Below are 13,736 nucleotides of genomic sequence, written 5' to 3'. Positions count from 1 at the left end.
TTGTTTTCTTCTTAAAAAAGGAGGTAATATCTAATCAAAGAGAAGGCCCACCAAAGCTTTTGAAGCCACTTTAATAAAATATTTATATTTTACTGAAATTTGCAACTAACACAAGCCCCAATGGTGACACAAAATATGAAGAGAAAAGATAGAAGGGCCTCTATCCTAGAGAAATATAGTAAAAATACTCCATTTTCGCTATGTTGTGTACGTGCTCCATAGGAAATATTAAAACATCAGAGAGCTCATCTAGTCATTTGAATTAGTGGCTAGCTCTCAAGACCTATCCCCTTGATCTTCCCTCTCCCCTTTTTTTATTTTCTAGATGTAACATTCTACACAACCACATCCCATGAGCATTTGTCCTTGGCAAGCATATGTCTCATGAAGAGCTTATTCCCCCAAATATCACCTCAAGGACATCCATAGGATGTTCAATAGGTTGCTAGTTTTGGAGGCTTGGAGCTTCCAGGTATTTGAAACCATAGGAGCACATTCAAGACCACAACGCCCAAACCTAAAGGCTACTTCCTCTCCTTACTCCCTGTAAGGGTCTTATGTCAAGGAGGGAAAAAGGGGGGGAAATAAGGATGGATGTTTTTCCTTGGTGCATGACTCAATAATCCAAGAGAGGGTTATGTCATCGTAAAAAAGTGTCAGGTCAATGGTAGGGGAAAATAGCACTATTCCCGACTTAAAAAATCCATAATTGAGAAACAACATAGATTTTTCATCTCGAATCAATTGGATTACATTCCTAATTTTTGGGAGAAAATTCCTATAGACTCTCTAAGATGTGGAGACGTTGGGTGGGGGCACTAACCGATTTCCATGATTTTGACGAGTCTGAGCAAGCATGATTATTTTCTAGTTTTAGGAGACTCTCCTCCCTCCTTTATGGTTTGCCTATTCTTCATCCCGATGCCTCATTCTCCCTAGTATTCCATTTAGTATAGTGTACATAGGGTGGGAGGAGTCCATAGAGGAATGCGACACTGCAGAGAGGGATTGAGAGAGAGGAAGGGTGAGAGAGAGTGCATCGAGGAGAGAGCGATTGTAGAGAGGGACTGAGAGAGGAAGGGAGAGAAAGTGAGAGAGAGGGACTGAGAGAGAGAGTAGCCTGAGCATGAGGGGGGCGACGTTTTATATATAGATAGAGAGAGAGAAACACAAAAGCTTCAAGTGGTAGATCACCCTTCTGAATATCTCCTACCGCCCTCACATTTATTTTCGCCCCTCAGAGCTTACCCTAATCGCATATCATACAAAATTTCTCCCTTTGAGCTTACCTTAATTGCGTCCCACTCTTCCTGCCCATAAATTCTAATAGCAATTTTCCAACATCACGTAGACCTATTCCCATCCATTTCTTGGTACATTTTGCATAGCATAAAAGAAATAGCTATTTCTCCTCTAATGCCATGTCAAAAACTTTTATTGTCTTTTTGGCATGCCAAAGGCAAAGCCTGGCGTTTGTTTTGGGTTCTCTTATAATGGGAATTGTGGAAGGGCCTCAAATGAATGCTATGATAGAAGGATAACCTGAGAGGGGATTTAAGGTTGTCATAATCGAAGGGTGAGGTTGTTACATCTGCTTTGGCATGCCTAGTTAAATGCCAAAGGACAGCCTTACCCTTCCATTATGACAACCCTTAAATCCCCTCTCTGGTTATCCTTCTATCATAGCATTCATTTGAGGCCCTTGCACAATTCCCATAATAAGAGAACCCAAAGCAAACACTATGGCTTTCAAATTGAGGATATCTAATAAGAGAACCCAAAAGAAACACCAAATTAGGATTTTTTGTTTTGTGGAAACGAGAATTTTATCATTGGTCCGAGTCTCCACTTGTCATTTCTTTCCCTTCAAATCCTCCACCTTTTTCTCTCTCCCCCCATCTCTCTCTCTCTCTCTCTTTCTCACTTCATTTTCTCCTAGAGTCTTCCTCCGCAATATTTCCAATGTATTCTTTTTTGAGTTTTTGTTCTCGGGAGGCCTTATGAATGATTAAATATCATTCATCTTGTTTCCCACACCATGTGGAGTGTATACTTTTTGGCCTTTTTGTTCTCTATGAATGATTAAATATCATTCACCTTGTTTCCAACACCATTGGGAGTGTATTGTGTTTTTGTTGATTAAAAATCCTTCAACTATTTTCTTCGTTGTTGTAGTGATCTATGGCGCTTTGTAACTTTCGTCTCCATCAAAGCCCAGTTTCCCATTTGGAAACTGTCTGCGCACTAACGTATTTGTGCCCCAATTGGAGACGATGCTTACCAAAGAATTTGTCCTTGCGTTGGCCGGACACCAGCAGCTTCACGGGAGCTGTTTTCCTTGCTTCTACTCATCGCTCGACTCATTGGGCTCTTCCTTGCTCCATCCACCTCTTCCCGGCTTCCCAGCAAGTAATTTTCCCTTCACAAGGTCTGCGTCTTTTGTTGTTCAATCCACACGATCGATTGTGTGGTGAAATGTTTAGAAAATTGCGCTTCTAAAGAACTTCGTTTCTAAAGAAGCACGATGTTGTTACTCATTGGGCAGGGGACAGAGGCGGATCATGTGTGGGAGCAGCTCCGTAGAGAAGCGATGGAGCAGTCTGAAGCTGAACCGTATCTTGCAAGTTATTTTTATGCGACTGTACTAGCCCATCCGTCATTGGAGCGCTCTTTGGCTTTTCACCTTGCAAATAAGCTAGCAAATGCGACATTACTCAGCACGCAGTTGTTTAATCTGTTTTGGGAAACCTTTGCAGCCGACGCAGCCATTCAGGTACTTTGGATGTGAGGGAAGTTGCTCGTTAGGGCTCCCATTTTTGCAGATTTTTCACACAGCAAGGAAAAACTAAGGCTGGAGGTGGCATTGCTGTTCACAGGAAGCATTACGATCAGATATTAAGGCGTTCAAGGAAAGAGATCCTGCATGCACGAGCTATGTACATGGAATGTTAAACTTCAAGGGCTTTCTTGCGTGTGAGGCACATCGTATTGCACACAGGCTGTGGAGACAAGACCGCCTTGCTCTTGCATTGGCTCTTCAAAATCGTATATCGGAAGCGTTTCAAGTTGATATCCATCCAGGCACGTCTTGGCATGGCTGCTCAATTGCAAGGGCATGATCGATACTTGCTTTAAGGAGGACAGGATTTCGTTTTTCACATGCTTTATGTAGAGGCATGTAGTGCTTCCTGACTCTTTAGTAGCTCTGGATGATACAGGTGCTCAGATTGGAAAGGGTGTGCTTTTTGACCATGCAACAGGGGTGGTCATTGGTGAAACTGCAGTAATTGGAGACAATGTATCCATCTTGCACCATGTTACACTTGGGGGGACAGGAAACTGCTGTGGAGATCGTCATCCAAAGATAGGAAATGGTGTTCTAATTGGTGCAGCTGCCATATTGTTGGGTCCGATCAATGTAGGTGATGGGGCAAAAATTGGTGCATGCTCGCTGGTACTGATTGATGTGCCTTCCTACACGACTGCAGTTGGAGTGCCTGCTAAAATTTTGGGTGGTAAACGTGCTCTGCCAGCAGCTAAAGAAGAGATGCCTGCACTCAGCATGGACCACACATCCTCGATTCTAGACTACATAATATGAAAAAGATGCAAGTCGTGAAAGTGGATCTCCTACTACTTTTCATTCACGTTATGTACATTATTTGATGGGAAGATAGGCACAGCATGCTGGCTGTGGTCAACATGAAATGGTCTTCGTTTCTGTGACCTGTCCGATTTGAACATAAGACCTGTGAGGCCAGGAGCTTAGAAGAAACACAAAGTTGATGATGGACAGGAATGTGGTTTGCAGTTACAGGGTGGGTGTCTTTGGAGACATTATCTTAGGCATTGCCCTTATAGTTGCTGAATGTACAATTTCGTTTCCTAAAGAAATTTCCAGGTGGGATATACACTTTGAAATGCACTGGAACTATCTATTGCGCTCTCTCCTCAGAAGGCAAGTTGATGTTCCAATAATTGTAAGGCATTTAAAATGTAATCATGTATTTACATGGATGACACTTACGATGGATGATTAATCAGGAATGATGTATAATTTGTGGCTATTTCCACGTGCAAAGCTCACTAGAAGTATGGGACGTCTTTTTCTAGAATATTTCACATACTTGTATACATAAAGAAGAATGTAGAAAGTAGACAGATGCTACTACACAGAGGTGCACGAGTGTAGACATGCATGGGGAGCTGAGCTGATTGCACACATGCAGCTAGCTCTTAAAAGGATAGCATGTCAATCAATTTCTAGGTCAAGTGGCTCGTCACAGTCATTGGGTCATGCAATTAATGAGGGTGTTTTATCTGTCTATATTTTATGCAATTATTAGGTTCCTGAACTGGATCCTCATGATGCAATTTGAGCTACAAACACAGCATCATGGATATGACCACATTGGCAAGTAAGTCTTGAAGCTATAGATGAGCAGATGCAATTCGGTTACTGTATTTGGCCTCAGGATTAGAGCATACACTGAATAGGATCCATATGAGTAAATGATATCGTAGTATTTGCCCCCTAGCAAACAAACCCAATTCATCCAAACAGTGGCTTTGCCTTTGACCACTGTCATGATTGCTTGTCTACTGCTTGTTCTTGCATTGAAGCCTCCTACTAATATGGTTGCACCCTACCTAGAGAGATCCTATATGTCCTTCCTGAAGTGCAAGAATAGATATTCTCTAGAGATGATTCATTGCTCTCACTTCTTGCTTGAAGGCATATTTCTTCTGCTGCTGTTCAGTCTTCCTTTGTTGCGTTCATACTGAGTGTTATGCCCAGTTTTCAATATGGTATTAAAAACAGTCTGGGGCTTTCTGGGGTGTGTCGATCATATAAAAAATCATTAATGTCATTTTACATAGTTGGATATTATCATATTCAAGCATGTCTTCAACTTCGATGTCATACAACAGTTCAAAACTGATAAAAGCACATTATCCTAAAGTCTTATCTTGTGTGAAAGGGAGTGGGTCCTACTTTCTCTATGCCTTGTGTTGGAGAGCAACACGTTCAAACGTACATTTTGGTTGATATAACCTTCTTAGAAGGAACTTGGAAACAGTAGGTGGAATTTGACCTTGATCTCTTTCCTTCAGGTGGTTCGGGTACTATTGGTTAGTGAGCGAGCATATCTAATTCTCATCCCTTTAGAAGCACATTTAAGGTTTCACCACATTTGTCAGCATTCCATACCTTGAAATCCTGCCATTTGCCTTTCTTTTCATCCATATTGCATGTGTAGGTATACTGCTAGCTTGTACGTCTAGAAACTTTCAAGCGTCTAAATGATCACCTTGCATCAATAATCAGCCATAAGCATCATATCTTCAATTCTGCAAAGCAAGTTGAATGACTATAACTGTGGGAATTTGAAGTTAAGAGTGGAACATACCGGGATTGAAATTTTTTGTGAGATTGTGATGTAAGAGGATTCCACTCTAAGACAACCCGAGTATACTAAGGGAATTAACAAGAGATTGCTCTGTTCTACAAGTCAGAAGCAGAGATGCACATCAATCATACAATTGACAGATAAAAATAAGGGCAGAGTTAGCAACACCTTCAAATGATGACTAAACTGAATCGAAGTATTGTGCAGTGAGTCAGATGAACATCAGAGAACACGCAAAACTCATTATCAGAAAACATAAACACTGCTCAAAACTTTATATTTATCTTTAAGCATCCTCGGTTGCATCGATACATATTTCTTCAAGCCCCTGCAGATCTCTCTGTCATGCTGAATCAATCTCCACTTCTACGACCTTTTATTGCACGTTAACGTTATTGACAGTTACAAATGTCATAGCTTACAACACAGAGGAATTCATGAAGATAACAACATATTTGTATGTTTCCAAACATTGTGGCTCCATCAATTGGGTAAGGTAAGCTTTAATGACACAAAGGGGAGAAAAAGTTGTATAGCACTATCAAGAAGTGCCCTGATCGGTGGTGCAGAGATGTCTCTGACAAATAATCATAAACCTTTCTCCAAGTTATATAAAGTCTGAGCAAGTCATCCGCACAACCTCCTTCGTCCTGCACCTTCGAATCACCGCTTTTCTCAAGCAAGATTACTTTTTTGGAGCTACATGCAGTGACACCCAAATCATTGTTAAGAGCACAATGGTCTTTGTAACTAATAACTACGGTGGTAGGTTCCCACACTAGCGTGTCGTTTTTAAGTAAAGACTCGAGCTTCCTGATATGTTGGTCTAGGCGCACATCCAAAGGTCTATGATAGCCAAGGCCATGTCATTTTTGAGCTCCTATTGCTTCGTCTTGCTTCTTTAGATCTCTTAAGGTTGAAATTGATAGATGGAAACCCCTCCCCCTCTTGCATTAATTCCTTCTTTCCATCCTCTCCCCCTTCCGTCCCTCCCTTTTCATGCCTGTGCTTGCCCCTCCACTTCTCCCGTTCAGTCTTTTCTCTTTCGTTAATTAATGCTTCTTCTGTTTGGAGTCACTCTATATCATTCATTAAGATGGCTGTAGTGGCTTTTCCACAATTTTAGATGCATGTTTTTACATTACAGCAAGTTCTACCTTGCTCTTTTCTACTATACTCGAGGCATGGTGATTGTTGCCATCGAAAGCTATCGGTTGGAAATTGAAGCACTTGAGATTCCAGGTTAAAATGTAAGCATCCACCAGTTAGCACGAGTGCCTTTGATGTTAGAGGAAAGAACGAGAGTCTCCCCGTTTTCAAGATTTAAAGGGCCCCTTTCCCTATTAAATTAATGTGATATTGAAGCCTAAATCCCGTATCATCTTCATCATCTTTATTGCACGTTCAATGTTGGGTTGAGTAGGGTGTTTCCCACACGGTGGGTTGCTTGGGTCTAGAGTCATGACTTGTGCTGTCTTGCAAGCTCTACTTGGTCCATGGGTTGTGGATTTTTGGCTTGACCTGTCTGGGAAAGGGTATAGTTAAGGTGTCCTCTCGGGATTTCAACACCACTTGTTATCATTTTTAAAGCATTATTACATAACCTTCACTTTCGACATGCATGTAATTTTGTTACCGTTTTGTTAGCCTTATTAGCCTTAACAATTTTGTTACCATTTTTAGGCCTTAATTTCCTTACGTGTAGCTCTCACGTGTATACTCTTGATTGGTTCATCTAGCCCTCACGAGAGCTTACAATGGTGAATGAACAAACTAAAACTCATTTTGTTGCATTTGACGCTTCGATGTGTAGTCTAGCTTTAGACTAGCACCAAGACAAGCCATTGCCGCATTACCCAATTAGTTCCGACGGCATCAGCCCCATCGGATCTCTCATTGGTATACATATTCACACACTGATCCCAGCTGAGTCTCTTGGCATGTGGCACTTTAGCACCTCAGTGTGACACTTGGCAGAGACACCTTCCTCAGATTTAGGATTGTTGCATACATCTTGCACACACACACACATGCCACCCATGTACAGTCACATTTGTTGACTATTTTTGGCATTGGTTCCTGCACATACATATCAGCCTTGTATAGCCTCTTGGCTACTCCTGACACACAGTTGTCATCATTCGATTTACAGGCTTGATCTGTGGCATACACATGTTCTCACATGACTTGGTTTTGACAGTTTAGCGTAAGCCCCACAATGGCAGCTCTCACACAGTGTTCTCATGGGTAGACACTCTCGCCGGTACAGGAGTAAGCCTCTTGCATAGAGCACCAAACCACCTCCAACATGGAGCTCTTCACATCACACAATTGATGATACACTAGTCTGACTCCAGATGAGATCCGTGAGTGGAAAGAGAACCTACTTTGACCATTCATTGCCAAAGGATATGTACCAGTTTATGACGATGACTCAAGCCTCATTGGCCTTGAGAGATCGGATGCAGATTCTCCACACGTTAGCATGGATCAACCCACAGTTTCTGATCATGCACATTTTGTAGTAAGTCCTCACCTCAAGGCACATTTGACAGTAAGCCCTCAGTACGAGACACTCCCATCCACTTCAATGCAGTTTTATTCTTATGATGCACAACCATCATCTTCATGCATAGATTCGACTCTATTTACTGTCACATCAGATGTAGATACTCAACAGGAGTTCACCAGTGATCATGCAATTATTCAGCAAGTAAGTCCTCATTATGAGGTACTCACATCTCTAGCTGCATGCAGAGATACATGCCACAGTGCATTCAGCTCCTTAGGTGATTCCATTCCAACATCCATTATTGATGCTTTCACCTCTGATAGAGAGCCCATCATCTCCTTGGACATAGTTTCCACGAGCAGTACAGATCGACACATCAGTCTTCAGGACATTTCAAAATTGGCTCAGTTATGCCGCATTGCACCACTCTTGGATCCAGTTATCACCACTTTTGATTAGCAGACCAATCCTCATCATGAGGATATTGATGCATCAGTGCGGTCCTGTCCCAGTGCGGCAACAGACATCATCAAGTTCAGCCATAGTGCAACCTGGGGAGACTCAGTGTTTTAGCATGCACTTATAGCTGTTATATATAGTCCATACTTGATGGAGATTAGTCGTTGGAACCAAGACTTCAGATTAGTCCCTACATCAACATTCGGCACCTTGTATGCCTCAGGGACATTTTAAGTTTCTCTGTGATATTTCAGGCTTCTAGGCCTTTATATTGTTCGATGAGCCTATGACAGATGCTACATCCCACCATGCCAATGGATGTTTAGCTATGCACACATCAGACAGCCTTCAGCTCATGATAGTTTGAGCATATAGGTTCGATAGGTTGCCATATCTTGTCATTTGTACGGGCCTCTTCTTCAGCAGAGCAATGTATCATACCTGCACCTTTGGCCCCAGCTTTTATGCAACCCTTGGATCACTCTGTCCACACCGACTATGTGGTCTTCTTCGACCCCGCATCATTCGACAAAGATTATTCTATTGGAGCATACCTCACACATTGTTGTCAGTTCTTTTGGGTTGGTGGCAATTGATGACATGGCAGTAAGGTGTCCATGTTGGTGTGGTAGGGCATGCGAGTCTGCTGATGTGGCAGCTGGGTATGCTGACATGTCAACCCTAAGATCTGCCACGTGGTAGATAAGGACATCCAACTGACATGGCGGATAGAAGATAGGGTGCAACGTGCCACATGCGTGGCCAACCTAGATGATTCTCCAGAATCCTCGAGATTCTGGCAAAATCTTAAAGATTCTGATCGCTGGGTCGATGGTGGACGTTGGACGCTCTGGAAGTTAGCCGGGCTGCGAGTAGGTTGCTTGCTGCTTTGTGTGGCCATGTACGCTGAGTCTTGCTGGGCGGAGCCTTAGGTTGTGTGGGAGAGAGCCCGTGAGCTCGTTGGAGAACGTCGTGGAGGCTCGTCCGTCAGCCGTTGCTGGTCCATCGGTGAAGCTTGTCGTTCAGTGTGGCATTGAAGGCGAGACTAGATTTGGAGTCTCAACCCTGTCGTCTGTTCATTAGAGATGTTGCATGTATTGTTTGTTGTATGCAGCTGGAGTCCTTCGTTGGAGTTGGCAGCTTGTCGTCAAGTCACTGTTGGCGCTACATAGAAGGCTTCGTTGGAGCTAGCTGTGGAGATCCGCGTAGGTGGAGAAGGCTGTTCTTTCGCTGGTGGGTGGAGACTTTGGTCGATGGAAATGGCTGAGTCGTCCGGGTGGAGAGAGCTTGGCCTGTTGTGGAGGCTCTGTTGCATGGAGCTCCCGGCTGGTTGTGCAGCTTGTGGAGAAGTCATTGTGTAGCCTTTTGCTAAAACGTTGTAGAGACAGCTACCAAGGCGTTTGCCGTTTGTAGATGGCAATGCTTTGCTCGTCTGTTGAAGTCGCCTCACTCTTGCCTCTATTTTTCTGTAGAGCATGGGAGGTGTTGATGGCCGTAAATGAGGATTGTGGGGGCATAGCCGCCTTTGTTGAAGAAGGGAGTACTGGAGTCTCTCGCCGCTTGTGAGTTGATGGAGCGAGTGGTAGTTTGCCTTGTTGATGGCGGCTGTGTGGAAGAGCTGGAGGCTTTGATGAAGCTTGCTAGTAGTAGCTTTTGCTTTGGTCAAGGCTCTTGTTTAAAGTTTGTGATAGCTTTTGCTTGGAGCTTGGCTAGAGGTTGTTATGGAGAGGAAAAGCACCAAGGGGCCAGAGGCTCAGAGCAAAAATCTAAGGCCTGGAAGCCCAAATAAACAGCCTTCCAAACAGCAAGGACAGGTCTAGTGTTAACCAGAACCAAAGAACCACAAATCACTCAAAGCAACCCACTAATCTTCTCAATACCATCTCTTGAGCTCCAGACATCAGATCTGGGAGCTTTCTGTGGAGAAGAGCTCTATGATGAGAGCTAAAGATAGAATGAAGATGCCTCAAATGGAGGGCTTACGGCTTGATGGAACAAGGGCTTACGCCTTGATGAAGCAAGGGCTTTCACTCTCTCTATCGAAAATCTCTCTCAATGGAAGATGCCTCATAGAAGGACAGCTTGACACTCATAAAAGGAGTGGGATCACCATTAGCTTTGATACCATGATAGCGGAAGTGAGAGATGGAGAGAGAGAGGAGTGCACCGATATAGCTACCTGTACACTAAGTTGTATTGAACATGACCATGAAGATATACATGTGAACCTCGTAGGGTTAGGGTTTGCTCCTATGCCCTAGAGGTATAGTGCAATTTACACCATCCTCAACATTATTCTCCATGTAGATGATCTTCTGTTGTGCTTCCATTCCTTCCTTCCTTTACGGATTTCTTCTTTTGCGTAGACATCAAAAAATGTAATGGGAAAGGTGTGGCAAATTGTAGTGACAACTCTGACCACATTATAACGAGGTTTGCTTCGCCCCTCAATCAATTGTGAGCTTGCGTTCATTAAGCAAAGAAGCCTTTGCAGCACTCATCTACATGAATTGTTGTGTTGTACATAGGAGTTGGCTCTTTCGACACGAATATGGAGCAAGTTGTTGCCGATGCAAATATGGAGCAAGCGATTGACGTGGAATGTGAGAAGTACACCGACGAATCAAAATGCTATAGCGAAGGTATACGTTAATTTCCCCAACATAGCTGTCTTTCTACATTGCCATCGCTCTTTTCATTCAACGATGTTGACCTCTATCTCTATTTTGCACATAGAAAGCAATCCTCAAGTAAAGGCCTTTCTTGAAAATTTCCTATAATTCAAGGCACAAGGAAAAAGGCATGGTGGACGTCCCAGGTAGCCACCATGGAAGCTTATGTAGAAGATATTCTTCTTTTGCCTTTCCTGTTGTGTTTTACTTTGGGTGTTTCCCCAAGCAATAGTGACCCAAGTTCTCTATCTACTCCAGTGACCAACCACACACGCAAAATAAAAGAAGCAAAAGAGGACTAGATCTCCATCGAAAAATCACAAGAATGACAATACGATAATCCTCCCCTCTAGAATATTGATCCCAACATCCGTGCATTGTTACCTCTTTTTTTTTTTGGCAAGGAAGAGGAGATAAAATTCCCTTCTTCCTTTTGTAGTTGAAAATTCTCTACTAAAGTGGCCTTGCTCGCTAGATTTACCACATTTTTTCACAAACGGTGCTTCTTGCAACATTTAGCTTCAGTATAGCCTTTCTTTTTATAGTACGAGCATTTAAGGTAAGTTGATTTAGTATACAATGCTTCATTAGATGTGATTGCACTTGATATAGATACTCCAATGGCTTAGCTTCACTTCTCCTCATCCAGAAGACAAGAGAACTGCTTTGAGTGTTAGATCAGGCACATTCTTTAAGGTCGTGACCAGATTGGGGTATGATTTGTTCATGGCCTGAAGAAGCATGGCAATTGCATCTTCTTTATCAATGGTCACTTTTACTAAGGCCAACTGTGCAAAAAGACCCTTCATGAGTGAAATGAAGGTACCAAGGTCACCTCGAGTAAACTCAAGGCTAAAGAATTCAATTTTAAGAGCTTTTTTTAATTAGTTCCCTTGGCCCCATAGAGTTTTTCCATCTCATCTCATTTTAATTTGGCAGTTTTAAGCTCATCTATATGGTGAATAAGCCCTTTGTCAATTGTGAGCATAATGATTGCTTGATCTCTCTCATCCTCCTTGACATCATCAGCCTTGGTAGGATATGGACTCGTCCTCCCGTTTACATAATGCCATAAACCCTTGAACATAAGCAAGTACTTGACTTGCATTTTCCATGAGTAGAACCTTATAAAGTGAAGCAAAGTGTTTTATAAAACTATTATGAGAGACACTTTGAAAAGATGAATTATGGCCCAAATGATCAAGAGAGTAGAACCTTATAACATTGCCAATAGGTCAAAGAAAATGGCAAGTCAATGTTATGGTTGACTGGAAAAAAGAGGACCTCAAAACCTTAATGAAAGATAATGCCACGTATCAATATCTTAGCCCTTCTTCACAACCTTAGACAAACTAAGGAAAGAGGGTCACATAATCACAGAAGTAGACTTATCACTTTTTCATCTCCTTACGGATTGCTTGATTGGAGATTCCTCCAAGAAAGCCACCAACTGTGGAAAGTATTGCTAATCATACTAGCTCCAACAATGATCTACATTGCCTGGTGGATGACAGAATCAAACCCCTAGTTGTGGCTATGACCAACGTTCTCTGGAGATGAATAAAGACTCAAAGGACCCTCTTGTGTGATGGAGAAACAATTCACAACTATTTTGAAAAAAAAAAAGCCTTTTAGATTTGCAAGTGGAAAGATCTCGTTGTGACGTGATAGAGATACCCACAAATTATTGCTGCTAGAAATTTCTTGGAAATCGACAAAATCTGCAACTGGTAGATATTCAAGCGGCAGAGCAATAACTTCTAACAGATAATGTCTTTCAAGCGGCGATATAGTGTTGTTGGATATATAACTGAACAATAGGGAAGCTCTATATATCAAGAGCTACTACAATGAAGAAGACTAAATAAAGAGCAATGAATCTCACCAGCACTTAAACAGAATTGTATTGAAAAAGCACCACAAGGAGATTGAGAGCTCAGAAATCTTCAGCCAGATAATCTTGATAGAGAAGAACATTTCTCAAAAGAAACACGGATGAACATTTGCCTCTAAAATCAGGTGCTCTAGAGGGATTAAAACCATTTTTCATAAATCAATAGCAAGAAAAACTCATAACGAGCAAAGGTATATACTCGAGCCACAAGAAAACAGTCTCCTCTTATGAAAAACCCCAGTAGTCAACTTTTGAATAGAGAAACTAGCACTCAAGGAAGCAGATTAATCGACAAGGGAACTCAAGGAGGGAAGCTCCAATATGGCAAGAGAGAAAGAGGAGGAATTGAACATGGATCTAATACCATGTCAAGAAGCGGGATGAAGTAGGAGAGAGCTAGAACCACAACATGGGATAAGGGAGAGAACAATGGAGAACCACAAGATCAAAGCCAAAGCATAAAAAATCTACATTAGCTATCAACATATAAGGCTCCTTGTGATCCACACTAAATCCACAAGGCGCTGCCTATCTTATAGGCACCCAAGCCTCTATCATCCAATCCAAATCATATTTATGATCTACACCAACCAATCACGCTAATGTAGATTTACACCCCTCTAGACACCTTGATGCATTAATCTCAACAAACGGTACTACAGCTTTATTGAGAGGGGATCTTATTCAAACGTAATGTCTGGTTTTCCCTCGAGACCACCATTGCCTGCTATGTTCCATGGGCATCAAGCATGCTTCAATCTAGCCATGGCACCATTTCAAGTGTGATG

The 13,736-nt window shown here is 42.3% G+C and overlaps 1 protein-coding gene across 1 annotated transcript; it reads left to right on the top strand.

The window, feature by feature from the left end:
• The first annotated feature begins 2,073 nt into the window (after nt 1-2,073).
• On the top strand, nt 2,074-4,059 carry LOC147880237 (putative serine acetyltransferase 1). The gene is made up of 4 exons (XM_087370544.1): nt 2,074-2,409; nt 2,546-2,773; nt 2,877-3,081; nt 3,219-4,059. Exons 1-4 carry the CDS (start codon nt 2,182-2,184, stop codon nt 3,599-3,601), a joined length of 1,044 nt encoding a protein of 347 aa, XP_087226670.1. The 5' UTR covers nt 2,074-2,181; the 3' UTR covers nt 3,602-4,059.
• The last annotated feature ends 9,677 nt before the right edge of the window (nt 4,060-13,736 follow it).

This window comes from Dipteris shenzhenensis, chromosome 32 (assembly GCF_047967505.1).
Source record: "Dipteris shenzhenensis isolate YYH24624 ecotype China chromosome 32, Dip_SZ_1.0, whole genome shotgun sequence".
Lineage (NCBI taxonomy): Eukaryota > Viridiplantae > Streptophyta > Polypodiopsida > Gleicheniales > Dipteridaceae > Dipteris > Dipteris shenzhenensis.
The sequence above is the reverse complement of the archived record's forward strand: the minus strand, read 5'-3'. Positions and strand labels throughout refer to the sequence as shown.